Below are 23800 nucleotides of genomic sequence, written 5' to 3'. Positions count from 1 at the left end.
GCGATTTCCCTCCTCGATTATCCACGTGTAATCACTGAATTCTCGCCGGCCGTGGGCTCAAGAGGGAGCTGGAGGCTCGGGTTTGACAGACAAGGAGAGATTTGTTCAGTGCCAGAGGGAAAGAAAATCAGTAATCCAAGGTTTCCTGCAGGATTTTGCTCAATTGCTTCGAGGCGCAGGTAGATCCAGGGCTGGGAGCAGCCTGCCTCCTTTTCTCACCGTTTCAGGTGAAAAAAAAAAACCCAAAAAAAACTCAATAAAAATCTCTTTAAATCTGAATTTAAATTTAAAAATAATCCAAGGACAAGGGCGGGAGGTTCCAGCCCTTTTTGCTCGGAGCTGGGACCTCCGGGGGTCGCATCCATCAGAGCCCGGGGAAATCCCCAGCCGAGATTTGGGGGGATTGGTCCTAATTTGCGATGCGCGGGGTGGGAGCGGGCTCCCATTCCCACCCCCCTTCCATGCGGTCTCACCCTCGGGGCTCCTCACCGGGCTGCGGATCCCAGGAATTCCACGCGGAGCGGGGGTTTTGGGGCCCGGTCGGGCGGATTTTGGCCGCTGCCCGCCCCTCCATCCTCAGCCCCGCCGGGCTCCGCGCCCGCGGAGCGGGGGAGAGGGGGGGGCAGGAAGGCACCGCCTTCCGCGGCGCGGGGAGAAAATGAAAGCGGCGGCTCCCGCACCACCGGGGGACCCCATGGACGCGCCGAGCGCTCGGGACGCGCTGCCGGGCGAGGCCTCCTGCCCCGTCTGCCTGGAATATTTCCGGGACCCCGTGTCCATCCACTGCGGCCACCACTTCTGCCGCTCGTGCATCGAGCGCTGCTGGGAGTGGCCCACGGCGGGGTTCGCTTGCCCGCGGTGCCGGGACACGGCCCCGGAGCGGAGCCTCCGCCCGAGCCGGGAGCTGGCGAGGGTGCTGGAGATCGCCCGGCGGCTGAGCCGAGGGGAAGCCCTGGGGATCGGGGACGGCGAGGAGGAGGAGGAGGAGGATGAGGAAGGATGCCAGAGGCACCGGGAGCCCCTGGAGGTTTTCTGCAAGGAGGACGGAGCTCTGCTGTGCGCGATCTGCCGCGAGTCCCGCGCGCACCGCGCCCACACCGTGCTCCCGGTGCCGGAGGCTGTCCGGGAATACAAGGTAAAGGGAAGAGTTTCCATCCAGGAGCTGGGCCGGCTCCGCCGCGGTGGAAATGTCCCCCCGGGTTTGCACCCCCTCTGCAGTTTAACGGGACAGGACACGCTCCGGCGCTTCTGCTCTCTCTGTTCTCCTCCGAGCCTGGAAGGATCGGGGTCTTCATCCTCCTCCCCTGCTGCGGAATTCCAGCCTCTGTCCAGCTCCAGCGGCCTGCCAATCCCTAAATCGGCAGGAACGCGGACAATAAGAGCGGGATGGTTTTCCTGGACCGGGAGGAGAAAGGGAGTTGCCCGCACTCCAACCCCCACCCCTGCCCGGAGTGTGGTTTTGAAGCTGTCCCAATGTCCGGAGAAACGGGGTCTTTTATTTTTCGTCCCCTCAGGAACAAATCCAGGCTCGGCTGCAAACCCTGAAGGACGGCAGAGACAAACTCCTGGAGTTCCGGGAGGCTGAAATGAGGAGAAACTGGGAGTGTTTGGTAAACGCTTTGGAGCAGGGGGGTGGGGGAGTGGGTGTCTCCCGATGGATTTAGAGGGGGGGACGTCGTCCCTGGGGCTGGGGTCCCTCTCCAGGGAGGGGCTTTGACTCCCCCTTCCCACCCAGCTCCGCTCCCCGTGTGTCCCACCCCGCAGGAGAAGACCGAAGCCGAGCGGCAGCGGATTCTGTCCCAGTTCCAGGGGCTGCGCCTCTCCCTGGAGGAGCTTTCCCGTCACCTCCTGGCCCGGCTGGGGGACCTGGAGAGCGACATCGGGAGGGTGCAGGAGGAAAACGTGACCAACCTGACGAAGGAGATCTCCCGGCTGGACACCCGCGTCCAGGAGCTGGAGGAGAGGTGCCAGCAGCCGGCCAGGACCTTCCTGCAGGTGACGAGGGGCAAGGAGATGGAACCCCCCACCCCGGGACCGGCGGGGTTTGGAGCAACCCAGTGTCGTGGGATCACGGCAGGGGGCGGAACGAGGTGGTCTCCGGGGGTCCCTTCAACCCAAACCGTTCTGCGGTGGGGCCGCGTCCCGCCCCAGACCCCAATCCGGTGCCTCAGCGGTTTTCCCGATGGGTCTAGAAGATCTCTTCCAGTGTAAGTGCTTCCACCATTCTGAGTGGTTCACCGAGTCCCTTCTCTCCCTTCCAGGACATCAACGGCACCTTGAGCAGGTACGGACGGCGCTTCCCGAGCTCCTCCTCCCGCCCCGGGCTGGGATTGGGGGTTGGATCCTGTGTTCGGCCTCATTTCGAGACCAAAGTATTTGGTTTTGTGGCCAAATCCCTGACGAAGGGGTCTGAGCCCATCCCTAGAGGCTCCTCTGTGGCTGTGCACAGGGAATTCCTTGGGCTGCCCCCGGCGTGGATCCTCAACCTCTTCCTTCCGTCCTTCTCCAGCCTCGGAAATGAAAACCTCCAGCTGCCCCCGTCGCCTCTTCCAGAGCTGGAGGAGAAAATTCAAAACTTCAGGGAGGAAAACATTCTCCTGGAGGAGACACTGAGGAGCTTCCAAGGTATTGGAACAGGCTGGGGGACGAAGCGATGAATTTCATTGATTTTATTACACATTAAAATTGTGTTTATTATATGTTTATCACATAATTATTACGTATACGCGCAACCATAAATTTTGTTTACTTAGAGCGTGTGCTGTACCTTATTGCAGCTATTTTAACTGCAGTTAGCGTTTGGTTGCAATCCTGTTCCGTTCGTCATTCCCTCACATTCCCGTTCCCGCTTATCCCTGCATTTTATATCAGTCCACGCCTCCCTTTCTTCCCTTTTTTTTTTTTTTTCAGACATCCTGGTGTTCGAGCTGCCGGAAAAAAGTGAGTCCCGGGGTGGGGGGGATGAGGGGTGGGCCACGAGCTGGCGGGAGGCGGCGAACGAAGGGTGGGAAATGAGGGGGGAAAAGCCCCCGCGGGGAGGAGGGAAGGCAGGATGCGCACCGGGATCCCCTCTGGCACAGTGACGGTGACGCTGGACCCCAGCACGGCTCACCCCCAGCTGCTCGTGACCCCCGACGGGACCAGCGTCAGCTGGGAAAGCTCCCGGGACCCTCCCGAGGACGGACCCGCACCGGGAACCGGACCCGGCACCGACCCCTCCGTGCTGGGCCGCGAGGGCGTCGCGACCGGGAGGCGCTGCTGGGACGTGCAGGTGGCCCCCGCGGGGTCCTGGGCCCTGGGGGTGGCCAGGGAGACCCCCGGGAGCGGGGGAGAGACCCCCGGGAGCGCCGAGTGGGAGCTCTGGTCCATGGGGCTCTGCCAGGGTCAGTTCTGGGCTCTCACGTCCCTGGAGCGCATCCCGCTGTTCGCCATCCGGGCGCCCAGCAGGGTGCGGGTGGCCCTGGACTACGAGAGGGGCCAGGTGGCTTTTTTTGATGCTGATAAGAAGAGCCTGATCTTCGCCTTCCCAGCGGCCTCGTTCAAGGGGCAGAGCGTGCACCCCTGGTTCCTGGTGTGGGGCGAGGGCTCCCGGATCACCCTGTGCCCCTGAGCCTCCCCAAATCCCCGAGGTTTTTCACCATTCCCGGCTCTTCCAGGGACTTCCAGCGTCTGCTGAAGCCCCTTTCCACTCCCAGCGATGCTGACCATCCCTCGGGGTCGCTGTCCCGAGTTGTCACCCCCCAAATCTGGCGGCTGAAAACGGAGCCACGTCTGCCCCACCCCGTCCTGCACCACCCCAATCCCTTTCCTCTCCTCTCCCCTGGCTTTGGATGAAGTAAAAACCCGACATTTACGTGTTTTAACTTCTCTGTTTGGTGTTTGCTGCTCCTGGGTGTGAGGATCAAGCTGGGATTTTGTTTAATTAAGCCCCATTCCTGGTGTTTGCAGCCTGGAAGAGCCGCAAGCTCCGTGCAGGTGGCCCAGGGGCTGCCCCGGCCCTTCTCCCTGGAAGCCACGAGCCACTGCCGGCAGTCAGGAGGGACACCGAGGGGGAAATCACGCCTTTTTTTATTATTAATAACGATGTAAATCACAGAAGCCACAGACCTGGTCACCACGGGGACCTTTTTCAGAGAGAAAACGGCAACTCCACCCATTGGAGGTTGGGGAAAAGGCTAAAAAAAAAAACAAAAAGGAATTCGGAGCCCTTGGTTTGGAGGTGACCAGCTCAGATGGGATTATGTACAGCCAGTCAGGCAAGCCTCGGGCAAATTTGCCTTTCCATCCTGATTTCTCCCGTTTTCCCACTGTTTCCCGTTTCTCTGCCCCACGGCCCCTTGGCCACAGCTCCTTCCCTCTCTTTTGCCTCGCTTTTTTTTTTTTCCCCGGGTTTCTCCCTTCTCCCGGCGGAGAAGGAAGCACAAACCCAACCCAGGGGCTGTGAAAAGCTGGGGGGGACGCTTTTTCCCCCCTCAGGGACACAGGCGGAGCTGGGACCTGGCCCCCACCACCCAGAGCCAGGGCCGGACCCTCTCTCCGGCGAAGGACACGCGGGAAAAGACGAAGAGGAGCCCCCCGTCCTCGGCGTCGAAAAACGCCACGGTCCCCCCGCCGCAGTCCAGGTGGACGCTGACCCTGCGGGGCAACCACCGCAGGGCCACCAGGGTCACCTTGCGGGTGGTCAGCGCCCGGATCTGGCCCCCCCACTTCTCCAGCCCCCAGATGCCGCCCTGGGGGCCGAGGCTGAGCCGCCCCTTCCTCCGCACCGACTCCCTGGCCACCCCCACGGCCCAGTCGCCGCCGTCGCCCACGTCCACGTCCCAGCAGTGCCGCCCGGCCACGAAGCCCTGGTGGCCCAGCACGAAGGGCCAGTAGTCAAAGCGCTCGGGGTTGTCCGGGAGCTGGCGGCCCGCGGCTCCGCGCCGCACGCTCTTCCCGTCCTCGGACAGCACGAGGTCGGCGTGAGCCGTGTCGGGGTCCAGGGTGACGCTGGCTGCGGGGGACAGAGCTGGGCGTGAGGACCTTGGCGAACATCCCCAAAGGTGGCGAAAGCCCTCCTAGCCCGGGCGATCCCCGAGCTAGCCAAGCTGGGAGAGCCGCACGGGGACGACCCCGAGAGTCGCCCCCGGATTTTTATGGGAGGTGCCGTCCCTGAAGCAGAAAAAGATGGGTTTCGCCCCAGGAAATCTGAAGAAAAACCACAGCAAGAGCGGTACAGAAATCCCGAAAAAAATAAAACTAACACCGAGGGAAGAGAGGGAAGAGGTGACGTGCGGGAGGAACACGAGCAGAGTCTGCAGCACCACGGGACAAAACCTGGCTGGTGGGGCTGAAATAAATAAAATTCATTAAAAACCTCCTTGGTTCAGCCTGATTTTGAAATTATCTCTTTTTTTTTCTTTTTTTTTTTCTTTTTTTTTTTCTTTTTTTTTTTTTTTTTGTTTGTTTGTTTGTTTGGGGTTTTTTTGGGGGGGGGTTTGTTTTGTTTTGTTGTTTTGTTGGTTTTGGGTTTTTTTGTTTTTTTGTTTTGATTAATTGTTTTGTTTTGTTTTTTTTTTTTTTGTTTTTTGTTTTTCTCCACACCAGGGAAAGCCCTTTTCCCCTTCCTCTCCTCCATCCTCCATCTCAAGATTCTCCCTGCAATGTTTCTATTCCCAATTTATACCCGGCATGGGAGAAGGGCAGCTGAGCTCTCCCAGCTCTCCCAAAATATGACTTAAATCTATTTTTGTTCTCCTTCTGGATACCTTGGAGCTTCCTCAGGGTTTCCTTCAGGGCACTGCTCCTCCACGAGAAGTGATAAACTCGCTCTTCCGGCCCCGGAGCCGCATCCAGGGGCAGCTGGAAAGTCACTTTCCCACATCTAGAATAAAAAATAAACAAAAAAAAACCAAACCAAACCAAACCAAAAAAAAAAAAAACCAAAAAAAAAACCAAAAAAAAAAAAAAACCAAACAAACAAACAAACGAAAAAACCAAACAAACAAACAAAACAAAACAAAAACAAAAAAAAAAAAACACAAAAGCCTCCCCTGACATTTCCCCTTGGAAATCCTGGAGATCAAAGGCCAAATTTCCCTTGTTGGATTCATCTCCTTTTCTTTTTTTCCTAAATCTTATTTTTTTTTATGAGCAAGGAAGGAATTTTTGAGGAGGACTGAGCGAAGAGCCAAGACTTTAAATTGAGATTTTTGAGACCAAATCCCCGTGGGTCAACACATCCCAAAAGCGGCCAAGGACCCAAAGGAGCCGAGTTCAGAGTTCCCTCCTCCTTTCCTCTTGGGAAAACTCACGGAAAAAAAGATTTTTTTTTTTTCCAGGGAGGCCACAAACCTGCTGATGGAGCTTTTCACCTCCTGGGGGAAGAGAGAAAGGAAAGGCAGCTCGGCGTGAATTATTCGGGAATATAGGGAACCACCAGCCCTCCCACGGGGATTTAATTCAATTTTCCCCACCTCTACAGGCCCCCCTCCCTCTGATTTTCCCTCAGAAGAGCAGAATTCCCTCACCAGCTGCTGGTTTTTCTCTTCCTGCCCCTGTGCCGGGCTGTCCTGGTGGGAAATCTCCGGGTTTTTTTTCGCCTGCCTCTTCTCCAGCTCATTTTTCAGGTCTTCCAGCTGTGGGAGCGAGAGGAGCTCAGGATGCCCCTGGAATCTGCAAGCCTCGAATCCAAGCGCGGCTTTTAAACGACAAACTAAGGAAAAGCGGGGTGGGAAATACCCCGAGGGACTCATGGAAAGGCATTTCCCAGGGGAGAACACCTCTGGATTCAAACCCCGACTCAAATCCCCGCAGTTCCCTGCCCAAATTGGGTCAAATTCTGCCCAAATCCACGCGGTAACGGCCTCTTCCCTGCCAAAGGAACGTTCCCGAGGTCGGTGTGTCCCTAAATGTCCCCAAGATTCAGCAGGTGGCACCTACCAGGTCCTCCAGGGCGGCTGTCCTTCCTCGGAGTCCTCCTCTCCTGGCTCAGGAAGCCGAATCCCCGCTGGAATTCCTTCCCAAGGGATCCAGACCCTGCCGGGTTTATCCCTCCGACGGGGCTGGATCCTTCCTCTGCTTCTCCTTCCCTGTCCCGGGTGAATCCGTGGCACGGCTGGGCTGAGCCTGCTCGTCAGGTCTCCCCCCCGCCGCCTCTCCCGGCTTTTCCTCATCACAATTCCAGGATTTTATCCCTCGAGCTGCTCCACCCCGCTCCTTTTTGCATCAAAGCCATCCACCTCTCCCCAAAAAAACCCAAAAAAACCCGGGAGACACGGGATGTCCAGGATCCCAGGTGGGCGAGGAGCTGCCAGGGGCTTGGCGGGGACCACAAATGGGGCAAATCCGAGGAAAAAAAGGAGGGAAAAGCAAAACCAGAACCTTGAGGGCGTCGGCACAGGGAGACAAATTGGGACCCAGGACATAAATTGGGGTCCTGGACAAAAATTGGAGCCCGGGACACAAATTGGGGTCCAGGACAGAAATTGGGGTCCAGGACAGAAATTGGGGTCCAGAACACAAATTGGGGTCCGGGACACAAATTGGGTGCAGGACACAAATTGGGGTCCTGGACACAAACTGGGGCCTGGGACACAAATTGGGTGCAGGACACAAATTGGGGTCCAGGACAGAAATTGGGGTCCAGGACAGAAATTGGGGTCCAGGACACAAATTGGGGTCCGGGACACAAACTGGGGTCCGGGACACAAATTGGGGTCCAGGACACAAATTGGGGTCCGGGACACAAACTGGGGTCCGGGACACAAACTGGGGTCCGGGACACAAATTGGGGTCCAGGACACAAATTGGGGTCCGGGACAGAAATTGGGGTCCAGGACAGAAATTGGGGTCCAGAACACAAATTGGGGTCCTGGACACAAATTGGGTGCAGGACACAAATTGGGGTCCTGGACAAAAATTGGGGTCCTGGACACAAACTGGGGCCCGGGACACAAATTGGGGTCCAGGACACAAATTGGGGTGCAGGACACAAATTGGGGCCCGGGACACAAATTGGGGTCCAGGACACAAATTGGGGTGCAGGACACAAATTGGGGCCCGGGACACAAATTTGGGTCCAGGACACAAATTGGGGTGCAGGACACAAATTGGGGTCCGGGACACAAATTGGGGTCTGGGACACAAATTGGGGTCCGGGACACAAATTGGGGTCTGGGACACAAATTGGGGTCCGGGACACAAATTGGGGTCCGGGACACAAATTGGGGTCTGGGACACAAATTGGGGTCCGGGACACCCTTTCACCTCCATCCCTGTGGCCAAGTCCGGCCTCTGAACTCACCGGGAAACTTCTCCAGGGGAATTTTTCACCCTCTGCTCCTGCACGGAGCTCCGTGGATAAATTCATTTTTATTTTTATGGAACTTTTAGCGGCAGGATCTCTTGCCACCCAGCTGGGGGGCCCACAGAGGTGCAAATCCCAATTCCAGCGCTCGTTTCCCACCGGGAAGAGCCAGGGAGGAGTCGCCGGCTGTGGGAACGGCAGGACCGGCAGCGAACACCCCAAAAACGCCGCCGGGAAAGTTTCGGCTGAAGGGAAGAGGGCGGACCCCGGTGAAACAGCGGCAGGGCCTCGGGCTCGGCTCCTTCGCCTTGAAATGGGGAATCAGGCGGGGAGAGGAGTCGGCAGAGCCTGGAAAACCAGCCCGGGTGGGAAACGCTTTGCATCGCTCCGGAGACAAGGGATTCCCTGGGTGGAGATCAGAGACGCAGGGAGGGACCCTGCGGGAGCCGGGGAACAGGGATCGCCGCCCCGAGGAGCGCTCCCGGGACGCGGCCGGGAGCTGTCCCCGCCAGGGTCCCGGTGCGACCCGTGGGGATGGGCAGGGGGGCTCCGTCACGGGGGTCTCCACTCATCCCGCGCCTGTTATTCCGGGCGCGGCGTCGCTCCCGGTTCCTCTTCTCGGTTCCGGAGTTAACAACGGGGCTGTTTCGCTGCCGCCGCTTCCTCTTTTGGGTTTCCTCGGAAGAAAATCGCGCGTTTTTGAGGAAATCGATGGCGGTGAGAAGCGCCAGAAGTCGTGTCCTGCCTCTCTGCCCGTGCCGGGTCTCCGGGCTGAGGCATCACCCGCCCTGGGATTGATCCCACCTCGTCCTTCCCCAGCGGCCAGCACGGGGGCACAGCCTTTTATTTGGGGATTAATAACGTTTATTTGGGGATTAATCCAAAAAATTGGATTCCAGGAGGGTGTGTGTCCCTCCGCGGTCTCTGTGAGTGGCTGGGGAGGCGGAAGCTCAGCGAGGTGTCCTCACCCCGCGCGGATTTTCCTGATTTATCACCCAGAGGCTCAGGAATCCAGAGGAACACAACCCCCGGCGGGGCAGGGAGGGGGAGGGTGCAAGGCGAAACGTTCTTTTATTTGAGGCGAACGTCAGGAATGCGGACAGGGACGGGGAGCAGCCCCCAGACCGAGGGGTGAAGGGCTCAGGACGCACCCTGGAGAAAAAGCACTTTGGGAAGAGAGGAAACCGGGAGGATTCATCCCGCCAAGGGCACAACAAGGTTAAAAACCCCACACTCTGAACCGAGCTCTCCGACCCCTAAGGCTCCTCCTGGATCCCTGGGGCCATCGCAGAGCTCCCAGAGGGGGCGGCGAAGGAGCGGCACCACTCGGGACGCATCCCGGGAGCCCCCTCAGGGGCAGACCCGCAGCGAGAACCCGAATCCCACCCAGTCCAGAGGGGACACGACCTGCCCGGCCACCGCGCGGTCCTGGCAGCGAGCGCTCCGCGTCACCTCCAGCAGCCTCGCCCCCATCCCGATCTTGAACCAGGGCAGGACCCTCTCCCCGTTGAAGGCGGCCCGGGTGTATTCCAGGATGGGAACGTCGTCGCCGGCGCTGTAAAAAGCCACCCGGCGCCCCTCGTAGTCCAGGGCGACCCGGAGCCGGCGGGGCGGGGGGTGCAGGCGGAGGTTGGCGCGGGGGGAGGTCAGGGAATGAAACGCCTCCAGCGCCCACACCCCCTCTTTGGGGGTCAGGCTCAGGGGGCCCTTCCTGCGCGCGGACTCCCGCACCACGCCCAGCGCCCAGACCCCTCCCTGCCCCACCTCCACCTCCCAAAAATGCCGCCCCGAGGCGAAGCCCCCCCTCGCCAGCACGCAGGGCTCGAAGTCGAAGCGCTCGGGGTGGTCCGGGACGTCCCTCGGCACCAGCTGCCCCCGCGCCTCCTTCCCGTCCTCGGAGAGCTGCAGGTGGGGATGAGCCGTGCGGGGCTCCAGCGTGAGGGCGGCTGCGGGGTAAGGGGAGCGGTGGAGCGGAGTCGGCAGCGTGGAGATGCTCCTGTCCCCCACCCCCAAATCCCCCCCCAGCACCTCCCGTTCTCTCCCACTTCCCGCGGCTCTGAGGGGTGGGGGCGGCACCGGCCTCGGAGTGTCCCGGCAGAGCCCCCCCCGGGACAGGGCGGAGGAGAAGGGGGAGAGGACAAAGTGTGGGGCAGAGGCACCGGGGAAGGACAGAGCAAGGTTGGGACTAAACGCCCCGGAGGGTCCCTCCCAACCCGATGCCGTCCTCGCAGTGAGGAATCGCCAGGCAGGGAAAGGGAAGCGCGAATGCTCTTTTTTTTTGGGATGTTCGGGCCTTGCAGCAAGAGCGTCAACATCGGGAGCGGCAGTGCTCTCCCTCACCCCCCCCGCAGCAGGAACGGCACTGGTTTTTCCACGGGGAACTCTCCCACCAGCCCAAATCCTCCCAATTTCCTGCCCCCAAACTCACCCGGCTCCTGCAGCAGGAACATGAGGCTGTCTGGGGAGAGAGATTTCACAGACTCAGGGTTGGACGACAACACCTTCATCCCACGGGATGGACCCCCTGGCCAAGCGAAACTCACCCCCAAGGATTTGTCCATGTGGATTTATCCCCTCTCTATCCTCTCCCCTGCTTTGCACCCACGTGGGATTAGATTTTCCCACCAGCGACCCTTAATCTGCTTTCCAGGTGAGACCTGGGAGGTGAAACTCCCTTTGCTGGGCTGGTTTTTCCCTTCTCTCCACTTCCCAACTGGTTTTGCCCCGGGAAATGCCTCAGGGAAAACCTCCTGGGTCCTTCTCTGGTGAGCAGTTCCTGGGTATCCCACACAAGGACCCCGTTTCTGGCAGATCTCACTCCCGGGGACCCCATTCCTTCTGGATTCCCACACCGGGCCCCGCGTCCCCTCCCGGTCCCGCTCGGCACCTTGGCATCTCCTCAAGGTGCCCCTCACCAGGATGTTCCTCTGGACAAAATCCCCGAGGCTCCTCTCCAGGTCGGAGGAAATCTCGGCCGGGGGGTGGAACGTCATCATCTCACAGCTGCAAAGAGGCCAAAAAAAAGGGTTGAACCCAACCCCCCCCCCCCAAAATCTGATGGTTCATTTTATTCTCATTAAATATTCCGGGGGCCGTTACGGGATGGGCTGAGGATTTATGCCAGGAGCAAACCCAAGCCCCCTTTCCCTGCCCTTTCTGGGCAGTTTCCTTCCCCCAGACCCAAATTCCCGAGCAGCGCGGTGGGAATTTGAGCTGCTGGAAGGAAATCTGCGCCTCGGGATTCACCTGGATGGCCCCAGGGGTGCGAGAAGGGAGAAGGAGCTGCGTTACCTGTCCAGGAGCTGCTGGATCTCCTAAAGGTGGGAGGAGAGAGGAGATGGTTAGAGAGGAGGAACAAATTGTTCCTTCAAATCCCGGGATCAGAGAACTCCAGCCCGGTTCGGGTTGGAGGGACTTTAAAACCCATCCTAATCCACGCCCAGTCCACTTCCCAGAGGTGTCCGAGCTCTGTCTCACCTGGGGCATCCCCAGGGCTGTGGCGGTGACACCAGGGGAGCTCCCGAGGGGATCATTTGGGCTCCCGGGTGCTGGATTTTGTTCGTTCCTCCTTTTCCCCTCCCAGCCCCAGCGCTCCGGGCTCTCACCTGCAGGAAGTGGCTCGGGGGCTGCTGGAATTTCCCCTCCATCTCCCAGATGAGCGTGTCCAGCTGGGATAACTCCTCCGAGACCTTGGCCAGCGCCTCGTCCCGGGCTCGGCCGATGGCCCTGTCCAGGTCCCCGAGCTGGACCAGGAGGAGACGCTCCTGCTCCTCCAGGAACCGCCGCAATTCCTGGAATTCCCGCACCACGCGCTGCCCCTCGCTCCTGGTTTTGTCCTGCCGGGAGCGGCGGTGAGGGGAGGGGGGCGGCAGAAGGGCCGAGATCCCTCCGTCCCCTCCGTCCCCTCCCTCCCCTCCCCTCCCCTCCCTTCCCCTCCCTCCCAGCTCCGCGTTATCTCCCCGGCGCAGCCTCCGGTGAACCCCGGCAGATAAACACGGAACCCCACGCTCCGTGAGCCAAACCCGGGAGATTTGGCCTCAAAACACCTCCGGGGTAGAGGGGAGAGACCCAAACCCGCCCCGGGATCCAAACGGACCCCCGACCCCCCCCCCAGCTTCTCTCGGGGGCTCCCACCAGGTGCAAACTCCTCTGAGCACCGGATTTTCGGCTTTCCAGGTATTTTTCTCTCTCCTCCTTCAAAGCCTGGAGGCAGCTTTGGATCTGTTCCTGCGGGGAAATAAAAGGCGAGCTCGGAGGGGCTGAGAAAAATCCGTTTTCCCCACTAAAATTCGCTCTGTCCCTCGTCTGAGGTGGGAGACGCTTTGCCCAAGAACCGCGAGGAGCTGAGCCGGAGCCAGCCCCGTGTCCAGGGAGGGCTGGGAGCCCCAGATAAGAAAGATTTCCCCCCGCAAAAGAAAAAAAAACCACACTCCTGGCTTCCGAAAATTTGGGTTCTGGGATAAAGACCGCCGTCTTTGGGCGGATTTCTTTAGCAGGTGTTTACATCCACAAGAACTGGCGTCGGTTTATAACTCCTTTAAGTTTATATAAGATTTTCCAGAAGTCTTTTTTCTTCTTCTTTTTTTTTTTCTTTTTTTTTTTTCTTTTTTTTTTTTTTTTTTTTGTTTTTGTTTTTGTTTTTGTTTTTTTTTTTTCAGGAGAAGAGAAAAGGAGAGGAGAAGCGGTTTCTAAACTAGCTGCAACTGAACGAAAACAACTCCCATTCGTTCGAAACGAAAGAAACGGCGAAAGCGCTGTTTTAAAAAAACACGGAGCGGATTAAAAACACCACCGAAGAGAGGCACTTCGGGGGGAGGGGGGCGCTTCCACACACACCTCGGGGATTGAAATCACCGCCGGGGGGGAGTTTAAACCCGACCACCTCCCACAAGCGGCCAAGGACCCAAAGGAGCCGAGTCCAGAGTTCCCACCTCCCTTCCTCTTGGGAAAACTCACGGAAAATGATTTTTTTTTTTTTTTTCGGGGGAGGCCACGAAGCTCCCGTTGCCCACGGGAGCTGAGGAGCGTTTTCCCCCGCAGGAAGCCGCTCCCCACGCGAGGGCTGAGGGGGGTCTTACCTTGTACTCCTGGGCGGCTTCCTCGGCGGGCACCACGCGGTGCAGCCGGTGGAGCCGGGAGCGGCCGCACACCAGGCACAGCAGCGCCCGCTCCTCGCGGCAGAAAAGCCGCAGCGGCTCCCGGTGCCGCCCGCACAGGATGCCCTGTGCCGGGAGAAGCCGCCGGGCGATGTCGGCGACGTTGGCGAGCTCCCGGCTGGGGCGGAGGCTCCGCTGCGGGGCCGCGCTGCGGCAGCGCGGGCAGGAGAAGGAGGAGGCGGCGGAGCTCCGCCAGCAGCGCTCGATGCACGCCCGGCAGAAGTTGTGGCCGCACGGGATGGACACGGGGTCCTGGAAGAGCTCGAGGCACACGGGGCACGAGGCCTCGGCGCGGAGCTGCTCGGCCGGGCTGGGCCCCGCCATGGGGCCGCGGGGAGCTGGACGGTCGGGAGGAGGAGGAGGAGGGTGTGCTTCCTCCCTCCGGGGTGATATAGGCTGTGCTTCCTCCCTATGGGGTGATATAGGCTGTGCTTCCTCCCTATGGGGTGATATAGGCTGTGCTTCCTCCCTCCGGGCAGCTGGATGGTCGGGAGGAGGAGGAGGAGGGTGTGCTTCCTCCCTCGGGGTGATATAGGCTGTGCTTCCTCCCTCCGGGGAGCTGGACGGTCGGGAGGAGGAGGAGGAGGCTGTGCTTCCTCCCTCCGGGCAGCTGGATGTCCGGGATGAAGAGGAGGAGGAGGGTGTGCTTCCTCCCTATGGGGTGATATAGGCTGTGCTTCCTCCCTCGGGGTGATATAGGCTGTGCTTCGTCCCTCCGGGCAGCTGGACGGTCGGGAGGAGGAGGAGGAGGGTGTGCTTCCTCCCTATGGGGTGATATAGGGTGTGCTTCGTCCCTCTGGGGAGCTGGATGTCCGGGATGAAGAGGAGGAGGAGGGTGTGCTTCCTCCCTATGGGGTGATATAGGCTGTGCTTCCTCCCTCCGGGCAGCTGGATGTCCGGGATGAAGAGGAGGAGGAGGGTGTGCTTCGTCCCTCTGGGTGATGGATGTTCGGGATGAAGAGGAGGAGGAGGGTGTGCTTCGTCCCTCTGAGTGATGGATATTTGGGATGAAGAGGAGGAGGAGGGTGTGCTTCCTCCGGATTGTCGGATGGTCGGGACTTGCTGCCTGAGGGAGATGGGCGTGCTTCCTCCTCCTCCTCCTCCTCCTCCTCCTCCTCCTCCTCCTCCTCCTTGTTTCCTCCTCTCTTCCTTACCTCTTCTTCACCTCCTCCTCCTCCTTTCTTTCTTCCTCCTCCTCCTCTCCTCTTCTTCCTCCTTGTTTTTCCCTTCTTGCTTCCTTCTCTCCTCCTCGTTTTCCTCCTTCTCACCCTTCTTTTTTCCTTCTTCCTCTTTCTCCCGTCCTTCTTCTTCTTCTTCTTGCTCTTTCCTCTTCTTCACCTCCTTCTTCTTTCCTCTTCTTCTTCTTCTTTTTCCTCCTCCTCCTCCTCCTCCTGGGTGCCCCTGGAGGAGCAGATGTGGGGAGCTGATAAGGCCGGAGCCAGGGCGGGGCTGGAGCAGAGGCCGCGGAGGAATCGCGTGAAATTGGGGTGGGAAAAACGAAACAAGAGGGTAAAAAAAACGACGCGGGGATGGGGAAGGTTGAGATTAAAAAATTTTTAACGGGAAAGTGATGCAGGAAAAATTGGCTGGGGAAGGCAGGAAGGGGAAGGGAGGGCTGAGATCCAAAATGACAGAAAGAAAAATGATGGCAGAAGGGCTCAGATGTGCTGAAAGTGTCGGGGTGAGGGGAAAAAAAAGGGAAAAAAGGGAAGAAAAGGGAAGAAAAGTGGGGGGCAGATGTGCTGAAAGTGTCGGGGTGAGGGGGAAAAAAAGGGAAGGAAGGGAGGAAAAGAGAAGAAAAGTGGGGGGCAGATGTGCTGAAAGTGTCGGAGTGAGGGGAAAAATGGGAAAAAAGGGAAGGAAAGGAGGAAAAGAGAGGAAAAATGGGAGGCAGATGTGCTGAAATTGTCGGAGTGAGGGGGAAAAAAAGGGGGGAAAAAAGGAAAAAAAAGGGGAAAAAGGGAAGAAAAGTGGGGGGCAGATGTGCTGAAAGTGTCGGGGTGAGGGGAAAAAAAGGGAAAAGAGGGGAAAAAGGGAAGGAAGGGAGGAAAAGAGAGGAGAAGTGGGGGGCAAATGCGCTGAAAGTGTCGGAGTGAGGGGGAAAAAAAGGGGGGAAAAAAAAGGGGAAAAAGGGAGGAAAAGAGAAGAAAAGGGGAGTGAAAAGCGAGTGTTTCTGCCCGGTTTCGAACCGGGGACCTTTCGCGTGTGAGGCGAACGTGATAACCACTACACTACAGAAACACCGCTCCGCGCTCCGCGCCCCGCCGCGCCACGGGCAGCGCGCCCCGCGGGGAAAAAAGAGAGAAAAAGAGAGAAAAAGAGAGAAAAAGAGAGAAAAAGAGACAAAAAGAGACAGAAAGAGACGTTTCGGGGAAAAAAACAGCCGCGCGAGAGCCCAGCGCGGCACCGGGAGCGGGACCGGGAGTGGGATCGGGATCGGGAGAGGGAGCGGGACCGGGAACAGGACCGGGAGTGGGAGCGGGAGCGGGACCGGGAGTGGGATCGGGATCGGGAGCGGGACCGGGAACAGGACCGGGAGCGGGAGTGGGACCAGGAGTCGGACCGGGAGCGGGTGCGGGAGCGGGAATGGGAGCGGGACCGGGAATGGGAGAGGTACCGGGAATGGGAGCGGGACCGAGACCGGGAGTGGGCCTGGGAGCGGGACCGGGACACGGACCGGGAGCGGGTGCGGGACCGGGAGTGGGTGCAGGAGTGGGACCGGGAGTGGGCCTGGGAGGGGGACCGGGAGTAGGAACGGAAGTGGGAACGGGAGTCGGACCAGGAGTGGGACCGTGAGTGGGATCGGGATCGGGAGAGGGAGCGGGACCGGGAGTGGGTGCAGGAGTACGAGCGGGACCGGGACCGGGAGTGGGACCGGGAGTGGGTGCAGGAGTGGGAGCAGGACCGGGAGTGGGACCGGGACCGAGACCGGGAGTGGGCCTGGGAGCGAGACCGGGAGCGGGAGTGGTACCGGGAGTGGGTGCAGGAGTGGGACCGGGAGTGGGACCAGGACCGGGAGCGGGACCGGGAGCATGACTGGGACCGGGAGCGGGAGTGGGACCGGGAGCGGGAGTGGGAGTCGCACCGGGAGCGGGAGTGGGTGCGGGACGGGGACCGGGACCGGGAGCGGGATCGGGGGTGGGTGCGGGAGTGCGACCGGTACCGGGAGCGGGAGTGGGACCGGGAGTCGCACCAGGATCGGTACCGGTACCGGTACCGGTACCGGGATCGGGACCGGGATCGGGATCGGGGTGCGGAGCTCGGAGCGCCCCGGGCTGCGCTGGGGGCGGGGTGTACAGGCAATGCCCCGCCCAAGGCCCCGCCCCCGGCCCCGCCTCCAGTCCTCCAAGAGCAACGAGTTGCGCGGGCGGACAAACGCCACAGGAAGTGTCGCGCTGACCCCTCCCCCCGTTGCTCGGGCAACCGGAGCCGCTTCCGGTCACGTTGAGCAGAAGGGGCGGCGCCCGCGCCGGAAGGCGGAAGTGCCGCGGCGTTTCCCGTCTGTGGCGGAGCCGCCGCCGGGCGAGCGCGGCCGGGGGGACCCGGCGGGCACCGGGCGGGACCCGGCGGGCACCGAGCGGGCACCGAGCGGCTCCTCCGGCAGCGGCCGCGGCCGCGGCGGGCGCGGTGGGACACCGGCGCGGCTTAGCGGCGAGGCTCGGTGAGGCCTAGAGGGGCCCGGCCCGGGGTGGGCAGCGGGGGCGGCGAAGCCTCCGCCGGCGCTTCAGGAGTTGTGCCCGGGCCGGGGGAGGCCGGAGAGGGACTCGGAGCGGGTTGGGGGGGCCGCCAGAGCCCGCGGGGGGGGGGGGCGGCAGCAGGAGCCCCGGAGGAGGAGGAGGAGGAGGAGGAGGAAGAGCAGGAGGGTCTCGCCCCCCGGCATGGCGGCCCCGGCGGCGCTGGGCGGCCCCGGCTCCCGGCCGGACCCGGTGGAGACGCTGCAGGAGGAGGCGATTTGCGCCATCTGCCTCGATTACTTCGCCGACCCGGTGTCCATCGGCTGCGGCCACAACTTCTGCCGCGGCTGCATCTCCCGGCTCTGGGCCCGCGGCGGCCCCGAGCCCCCCGCGGGCGGCTCCGAGGGCGGCTCCGAGCTGGAGGAGGAGGAGGAGGAGGAGGACGACGAGGACGAGCTGGAGGAAGACGAGCTGGACGTGGAGCAGGAGGAGGAGGAGGAGGAGGAGGAGGCCGGCGTGGACGAGGAGGAAGACGACGACATGTGGGAGGAGGAGGAGGAGGAGGAGGAGGAAGCCGAGCTCTGGGAGGACGCCGCTGAGGACGAGGAGGAGGAGGAGGAGGAAGAAGCGGCCGCGTGGGCGGGGGGGCGCGCAGGGCGGGCTTTACTTCGGCGACGAGGACTACGACGAGGACGTGATGGAGGAGGACGTGGAGGAGGAGGAGGCGGACGAGGAGGATGAGGATGAGGAGGAGGAGGAGGAAGAGCAGCCGCCTCCCCCGGCCCCTCCGCGGCGCCCCGCGGTTTTCACGTGCCCGCAGTGCCGCAAGACCTTCCTGCAGCGCAGCTTCCGCCCCAACCTGCAGCTCGCCAACATGGTGCAGATCATCCGGCAGCTCCACCCGCGGCCTCAGCGCCCCGCGGGGCCCGGGCCCGGCCCGGCCTCGGCTCCCGGGGGTCCCCCGGAGCTCTGCGAGAAGCACCAGGAGCCGCTGAAGCTCTTCTGCGAGGTGGACGAGGCGGCGATCTGCGTGGTGTGCCGCGAGGCCCGCGGGCACAAGCACCACAGCGTGGTGCCCCTCGACGAGGTGGTGCAGGACTGCAAGGTGGGGCTGGATCTGGGGGGTTCCGGGGGGTTTGGTGGGGTTTGGTGAATTTTGGTGGGGGTTTGGTGAGTTTTGTGGGGGTTTCATGAGTTTTCATGGGGTTTTGTGGGGGTTTTGGTGGGGTTTCATGAGTTTTGGTGGGGTTTTGTGGGGTTTTGGTGGAGTTTTGTGAGTTTTCATGGGGTTTTGTAGGGGTTTTGTGAGTTCTGGTGGGGTTTGGTGAGTTTTTTGGAGGTTTCATGGGGTTTCATGGGGCTTTGTGGGGGGATTGGTGAGTTTTGTGGGGGTTTCATGGGGGTTTTGTGGGGTTTCATGGAGCTTCCTGGGAGTTTTGGTGGGGTTTAGTGAGTTTTGTGGGGGTTTCATGGGATTTTGTAGGGGTTCCGTGGGGTTTTGTAGGGGTTTCATGGGGTTTCGTGGGGTTTCATGCGGGTTTTGTGGGGTTTCATGGGGCTTTGTGGGGGTTTTGGTGGGGTTTGGTGAATTTTGGTGGGGTTTGGTGAGTTTTGTGGGGGTTTCATGGGGGTTTTGTGGGGTTTCCTGAGTTTTATAGGGGTTTTGTGGGAGTTTTGGTGGGGTTTGGTGAGTTCTGGTGGAGTTTTGTGAGTTTTGGTGGGGTTTTGTAGGGGTTTCATGAGATTTCATGGGGTTTTGTCAGGGTTTCATGGGGCTCCGTGGGAGTTTTGGCGGGGGTTCCATGAGGATTTTGGTGGGTCTTGTGAATTTTGGTGGGGTTTCATGGAGTTTCGTGAGTTTTGGTGGGGTTTTGATGGGGTTTGGTGAGTTCTGGTGGGGTTTGGTGAGTTTGGTGGGGGTTTCATGTGGGTTTTGTGGGGTTTCATGGAGCTTCATGGGAGATTTGGTGGGGTTTCGTGGGGTTTGGTGAGTTTTGTGGGGGTTTCATGGGGGTTTTGTGGGGTTTCATGGAGCTTCCTGGGAGTTTTGGTGGGGTTTGGTGAGTTTTGTGGGGTTTCATGAGTTTTCGTGAGGTTTTGTGGGGTTTTGTGGGGTTTCGTGGAGCTTCATGGGAGTTTTGGTGGGGTTCCGGGGGGTTTTGTGGGGTTTTGGTGGGGTTTGGTGAGTTTTGTGGGGGTTTCATGGGGGTTTTGTGGGGTTTCATGGGGCTTTGTGGGAGTTTTGCTGGGGTTTGGTGAGTTTTGTGGGGGATTCATAGGGTTTTGGTTGAGTTTTGTGAGTTTTGGTGGGGTTTGGTGAGTTTTGTGGGGGTTTCATGGAGTTTTGTAGGGGTTCCGTGGGGTTTCATGGGGGTTTTGTGGGGTTTCATGAGTTTTCATGGGGTTTTGTGGGGTTTATGGGGTTTTGCTGGGGTTTCATGGGGGTTTCATGGGGTTTCATGGGGCTTTGTGGGAGTTTTGCTGGGGTTTGGTGAGTTTTGGTGGGGTTTTGTGAGTTTTGGTGGGGTTTGGTGGGGTTTAGTGGGGTTTGGTGAGTTTTGTGGGGGTTTCATGGGGGTTTTGTGGGGGTTTCGTGGGGGTTTGCAGGTTTTGGTGGGAGTTTGGTAGGTTTCTGTGGGGTTTTTGGTGGGGTTTCGTGAGTTTTGGCAGGGTTTCATGGGGGTTTAATGAGTTTTCATGGGGTTTCCTGGGGTTTTTGGGGCTTTGTGGGAGTTTTGGTGGGGTTTTGTGGGGGGTTTGGTGGGGTTTGATGAGTTTTGGTGGGGTTTTGTGGGGGTTTTGGTGGGGTTTGATGAGTTTTGGTGGGGTTTTGTGGGGTTCTGTGGTTTTCATTGGGGTTTCTTTGGGGTTTTGTGGGTTTTTTTTGTGGGGTTTCATGGGGTTTTGTGGGTTTCTTTGGGGTTTCTTGTGCTTTTTGTGGGGTTTGGGGCACCGAGGGCTCTGGGGGTGGCACTGGAAGGCTCCAGTTCAGTGACTGGGGAGGGGAAAAAGGGGAAGTTTGGGGGTGATACAGCCCGGTTAGAGGTGGGAAGCACCAGATTAAGATGGGGAAAGGCTCATTTCCATCTTTTTTGGGGGAAAAAAACAGCAAAACACTGCAGGAGGCAGGAAAAACAGGGGGGGGTTTGGAGACAGGGGAGGCACCTGGGGGGTTTGTGCCCACCTGGATGTGGAGTCAGGGAGGGAAAAGGGGGACAAAGGGGGGGTGGTTTGTGAGAGCAGGGGATCTGCAAGGCCTGAGCTCCATCCCCTTTCCCTCAGAACAAGCTCCAGAGCCACCTGGAGCCGCTCCGCAAGCAGCTGGACGCGGTGCTGAAGCAGAAATCCAGCGAGGAGGAGAAAATCTCCGTGCTGAGGGTGAGCACCGGCTGCTCCCGAGGCTTCTTCCCGACTTTCTCCCTTCCCAGCTTGCACTACACCAAAAAAAACCCTCAGTCCCAGGTTGCTAAAATCCCCTTTTGTCAGCCCAAAGCTCGAGTGGGGAGGCAGAGGATACAAAAGTCCAATTTGAGGAGTTGAAACCCCACCAAAACTCATGAAACCCCACCAAAAACCCCACAAAAACCTACCAAACTCCCACCAAAACCTGCAAACCCCCACGAAACCCCACCAAAACCCCCATGAAACCCCCACAAAACTCAGAGAGCCCCACTAAACCCCACCAAACCCCACTAAACCCCACCAAAACTCACAAAACCCCACCAAAACCCCCATGAAACCCCACCAAAACTCCACCAAAACTCACTAAACCCCACCAAAACTCACAAAACCCCACCAAAACCCCCATGAAACCCCACCAAAACTCACTAAACCCCACCAAAACTCACAAAACTCCACCAAACTCACAAAACCCCACCAAAACTCACAAAACCCCACCAAAACTCACAAAACTCCACCAAAACTCACAAAACCCCACCAAAACTCACTAAACCCCACCAAAACTCCACCAAAACTCACAAAACCCCACCAAAACTCACAAAACTCCACCAAAACTGACAAAACTCCACCAAAACTCACAAAACTCCACCAAAACTCACAAAACCCCACCAAAACTCACAAAACTCCACCAAAACTCCCACGAAGCCCCATGAAACACCACAAAACCCCCACTAAACCCCACCAAACCCCACTAAACCCCACCAAAACTCAGGAAACGCCACCAAAACTCACAAAACCCCACCAAAACTCCCCAAAACTCACAAAACCCCACCAAAACTCCCACGAAGCCCCACTAAACCCCACAAAACCCCCACGAAACCCCACCAAAACTCAGGAAACGCCACCAAAACCCCACGAAAACTCGCCAAACCTCCACGGGTTACGTTTATGATTTTAAATTTTTAATTTCTTTGTTTCTCCTCCCCGGTCAGGAGCAGATGCAGGTGGAGATGCAGGAGCTGGAGGCCGATTTCGAGGTGCTGCACAGGTTCCTGGCGGGGGAGCAGGTGCTGCTGCTGAGGCAGCTGCAGGAGCGGCACGAGGCGCTGCTGGCGCGGCAGCGGCGCAACCTGGGCGCGCTGGAGGAGCGCGGCGCGGCGCTGCGGCGCCTCATCGCCGACGCCGAGGCCGCCGGCAGGCAGGACGGGCTGCAGCTGCTCAAGGTGAGGGATTGGGGGGTGGGAGACTGGGATTGGGGGGTGGGAAACTGGGATTGGGGGGTGGGAGAGTGGGGGAATTGGGATTGGGGGATGGGAAACTGGGATTGGGGGGTGGGAGATGGGGGGAATTGGGATTGGGGGGGTGGGGGGGGGGACTGGGATTGGGGGGTGGGAGATGGGGGAGATTGGGATTGGGGGGTGGGAGAGTGGGAAAATTGGATTGGGGGGGTGGGAAACTGGGATTGGGGGGTGGGAGATGGGGGGAATTGGGGTTGGGGGTGGGAGAGTGGGGAGATTGGGATTGGGGGGTGGGAGATGGGGGGGACTGGGATTGGGGAGTGGGAGAGTGGGAAAATTGGGGTTGGGGGTGGGAGATGGGGGAGATTGGGATTGGGGGGTGGGAGATGGGGAGGATTGGGATTGGGGGGTGGGAGAGTGGGGGAATTGGGATTGGGGGGTGGGAAACTGGGATTGGAGGGTGGGAGATGGGGGAGACTGGGATTGGGGGGTGGGAGAGTGGGAAAATTGGGGTTGGGGAGTGGGAGAGGGGGGAGACTGGGATTGGGGGGTGGGAGAGTGGGAAAATTGGGTTTGGGGGGTGGGAGATGGGGGAGATTGGGATTGGGGGGTGGGAGATGGGGAGATTGGGGTTAGGGGGTGGAAGATGGGGGAGATTGGGTTGGGGGTGGGAGATGGGGAGAATTGGGATTGGGGGGTGGGAGATGGGGGGAATTGGGATTGGGGGTGGGAGAGTGGGAAAACTGGGATTGGGGGTCTGGGAGACTGGGATTGGGGGGTGGGAGACTGGGGAGATTGGGATTGGGGGGTCTGGGAGAGGGGGAAAATTGGGGTTAGGGGGTGGGAAACTGGGATTGGGGGGTGGGAGACTGGGGAGACTGGGATTGGGGGTCTGAGCAAAGAGGGAAACTGGGAGCCCTGGGATGGGCTCCAGCAGCTCCAGCTCACTGGGGCTTCTTCCACCCTGTTTTTTTGGGAGAAAAGGGAAAATTGGGATTGGGTTTTTTTTTCTTCCATCCCCCTGGCCTCCAGCTTCTCGAGGTCTCCACAGGCTCTCCCTCTCACTAAACTTTTCCCTTTTTTTTTTAATTTTTAAAATTTTTTTTAATATTTTTTTCCTCCCTCTCTGTTTGGCACCCAGGACATCAAAGGCACTTTCATCAGGTCAGTGATTCCCCATTCCCAGCGGAGCCTCCTCGGGGCTTTTTCCTGGGAAAAGCCACCCCAGGAGCTTCCCCAGGGTGGGTCGGGATGGTGAGAATTCCTGACAGGGAACAAATGGAATTTTGGGGGTGATTTGGGATATTTGGGTGAGGAGAAAAGCTGGGAAGACACCTTGGAGCAGCTGAATTCCAATAATTCCAAATTCCCACCCCTCCATTTTTTTTTTTTAATCCCATTTTCAGGTGTGAGAACATCAAATTCCAGGAGCCCGAGATGGTGCCGGTGGATGTGGGGAAGAAATTCCGGAATTGTTTCCTGCAGGACGTGGTGATGAGAAAGATGGAAAAGGTCTTCAGCAAAGTGCCCCAAGGTGGGGGGGAGGGGGGGAAATGGGGGGAAATTTGGGATTAAAGGAGTGAAAAATGAGGCGGGGGGGGGGCGTTTAAAGGAGTTGGAATTGAGGGTTGAAGAGGTAAAAATTTGTCATTTAAAGGAGTGAAAATTCCGGGGTTAAAGGGGTGGAAGTTGGGGTTAAAAGGCTGGAAATTGGGGATTGAAGGGATTGGAAATCAGGGGTTAAAGGGATGGAAACTTGGAAGTTGAAGGAGTGGAAATTTGGGGTTAAAAGGCTGGAAATTGGGGATTGAAGGGATTGGAAATTTGGGGTTAAAAGGGTGAAAATTTGGAAGTTGAAGGAGTGGAAATTTGGGGTTAAAAGGCTGGAAATTGGGGATTGAAGGGATTGGAAATTTGGGGTTAAAGGAATGGGAAATTGGGGATTGAAGGGATTGGAAATTTGGGGTTAAAAGGGTGAAAATTTGGAAGTTGAAGGAGTGGAAATTTGGGGTTAAAAGGGTGGAAATTTTGGATTGAAGGGATTGG

The 23800-nt window shown here is 59.0% G+C and overlaps 2 protein-coding genes and 1 non-coding gene across 5 annotated transcripts; all 3 read right to left on the bottom strand.

The window, feature by feature from the left end:
• Nucleotides 1-3632: 3632 nt before the first annotated feature.
• LOC128802848 (E3 ubiquitin-protein ligase TRIM39-like) lies at nucleotides 3633-7482 on the bottom strand. Of its 3 annotated transcripts, XM_053969426.1 has the most exons (4): nucleotides 6510-7482; nucleotides 6334-6356; nucleotides 5748-5863; nucleotides 3633-4993 (listed from the first exon to the last, which is right to left on the bottom strand). In XM_053969426.1, the coding sequence occupies exons 1-4, from the start codon at nucleotides 6732-6734 to the stop codon at nucleotides 4473-4475; spliced, it is 885 nt and encodes a 294-aa protein (XP_053825401.1). In that variant the 5' UTR covers nucleotides 6735-7482; the 3' UTR covers nucleotides 3633-4472. The 3 variants fall into 3 exon arrangements, with proteins under 3 accessions (XP_053825401.1, XP_053825400.1, XP_053825402.1); XM_053969425.1 differs by having other exon boundaries at nucleotides 6334-7482; XM_053969427.1 differs by lacking the exon at nucleotides 3633-4993 and adding an exon at nucleotides 5003-5329 and having other exon boundaries at nucleotides 6334-7482.
• A 1857-nt stretch (nucleotides 7483-9339) lies between these two features.
• LOC128802847 (zinc finger protein RFP-like) lies at nucleotides 9340-14281 on the bottom strand. Its single transcript, XM_053969424.1, has 8 exons — nucleotides 14222-14281; nucleotides 13366-14084; nucleotides 12422-12514; nucleotides 11893-12123; nucleotides 11579-11601; nucleotides 11175-11290; nucleotides 10716-10745; nucleotides 9340-10233 (listed from the first exon to the last, which is right to left on the bottom strand). Exons 2-8 carry the CDS (start codon nucleotides 13765-13767, stop codon nucleotides 9638-9640), a joined length of 1491 nt encoding a protein of 496 aa, XP_053825399.1. The 5' UTR covers nucleotides 13768-14084; nucleotides 14222-14281; the 3' UTR covers nucleotides 9340-9637.
• Nucleotides 14282-15611: 1330 nt separating this feature from the next.
• On the bottom strand, nucleotides 15612-15684 carry TRNAV-CAC (transfer RNA valine (anticodon CAC)). Its single transcript has one exon. It is a non-coding gene; the product is annotated as a tRNA-Val (tRNA).
• Between the last annotated feature and the right edge of the window lie 8116 nt (nucleotides 15685-23800).

This window comes from Vidua macroura, unplaced genomic scaffold (assembly GCF_024509145.1).
Source record: "Vidua macroura isolate BioBank_ID:100142 unplaced genomic scaffold, ASM2450914v1 whyUn_scaffold_203, whole genome shotgun sequence".
Taxonomy (NCBI): Eukaryota; Metazoa; Chordata; class Aves; order Passeriformes; family Viduidae; genus Vidua; species Vidua macroura.
This window is presented reverse-complemented; position numbering and strand designations above follow the sequence as displayed.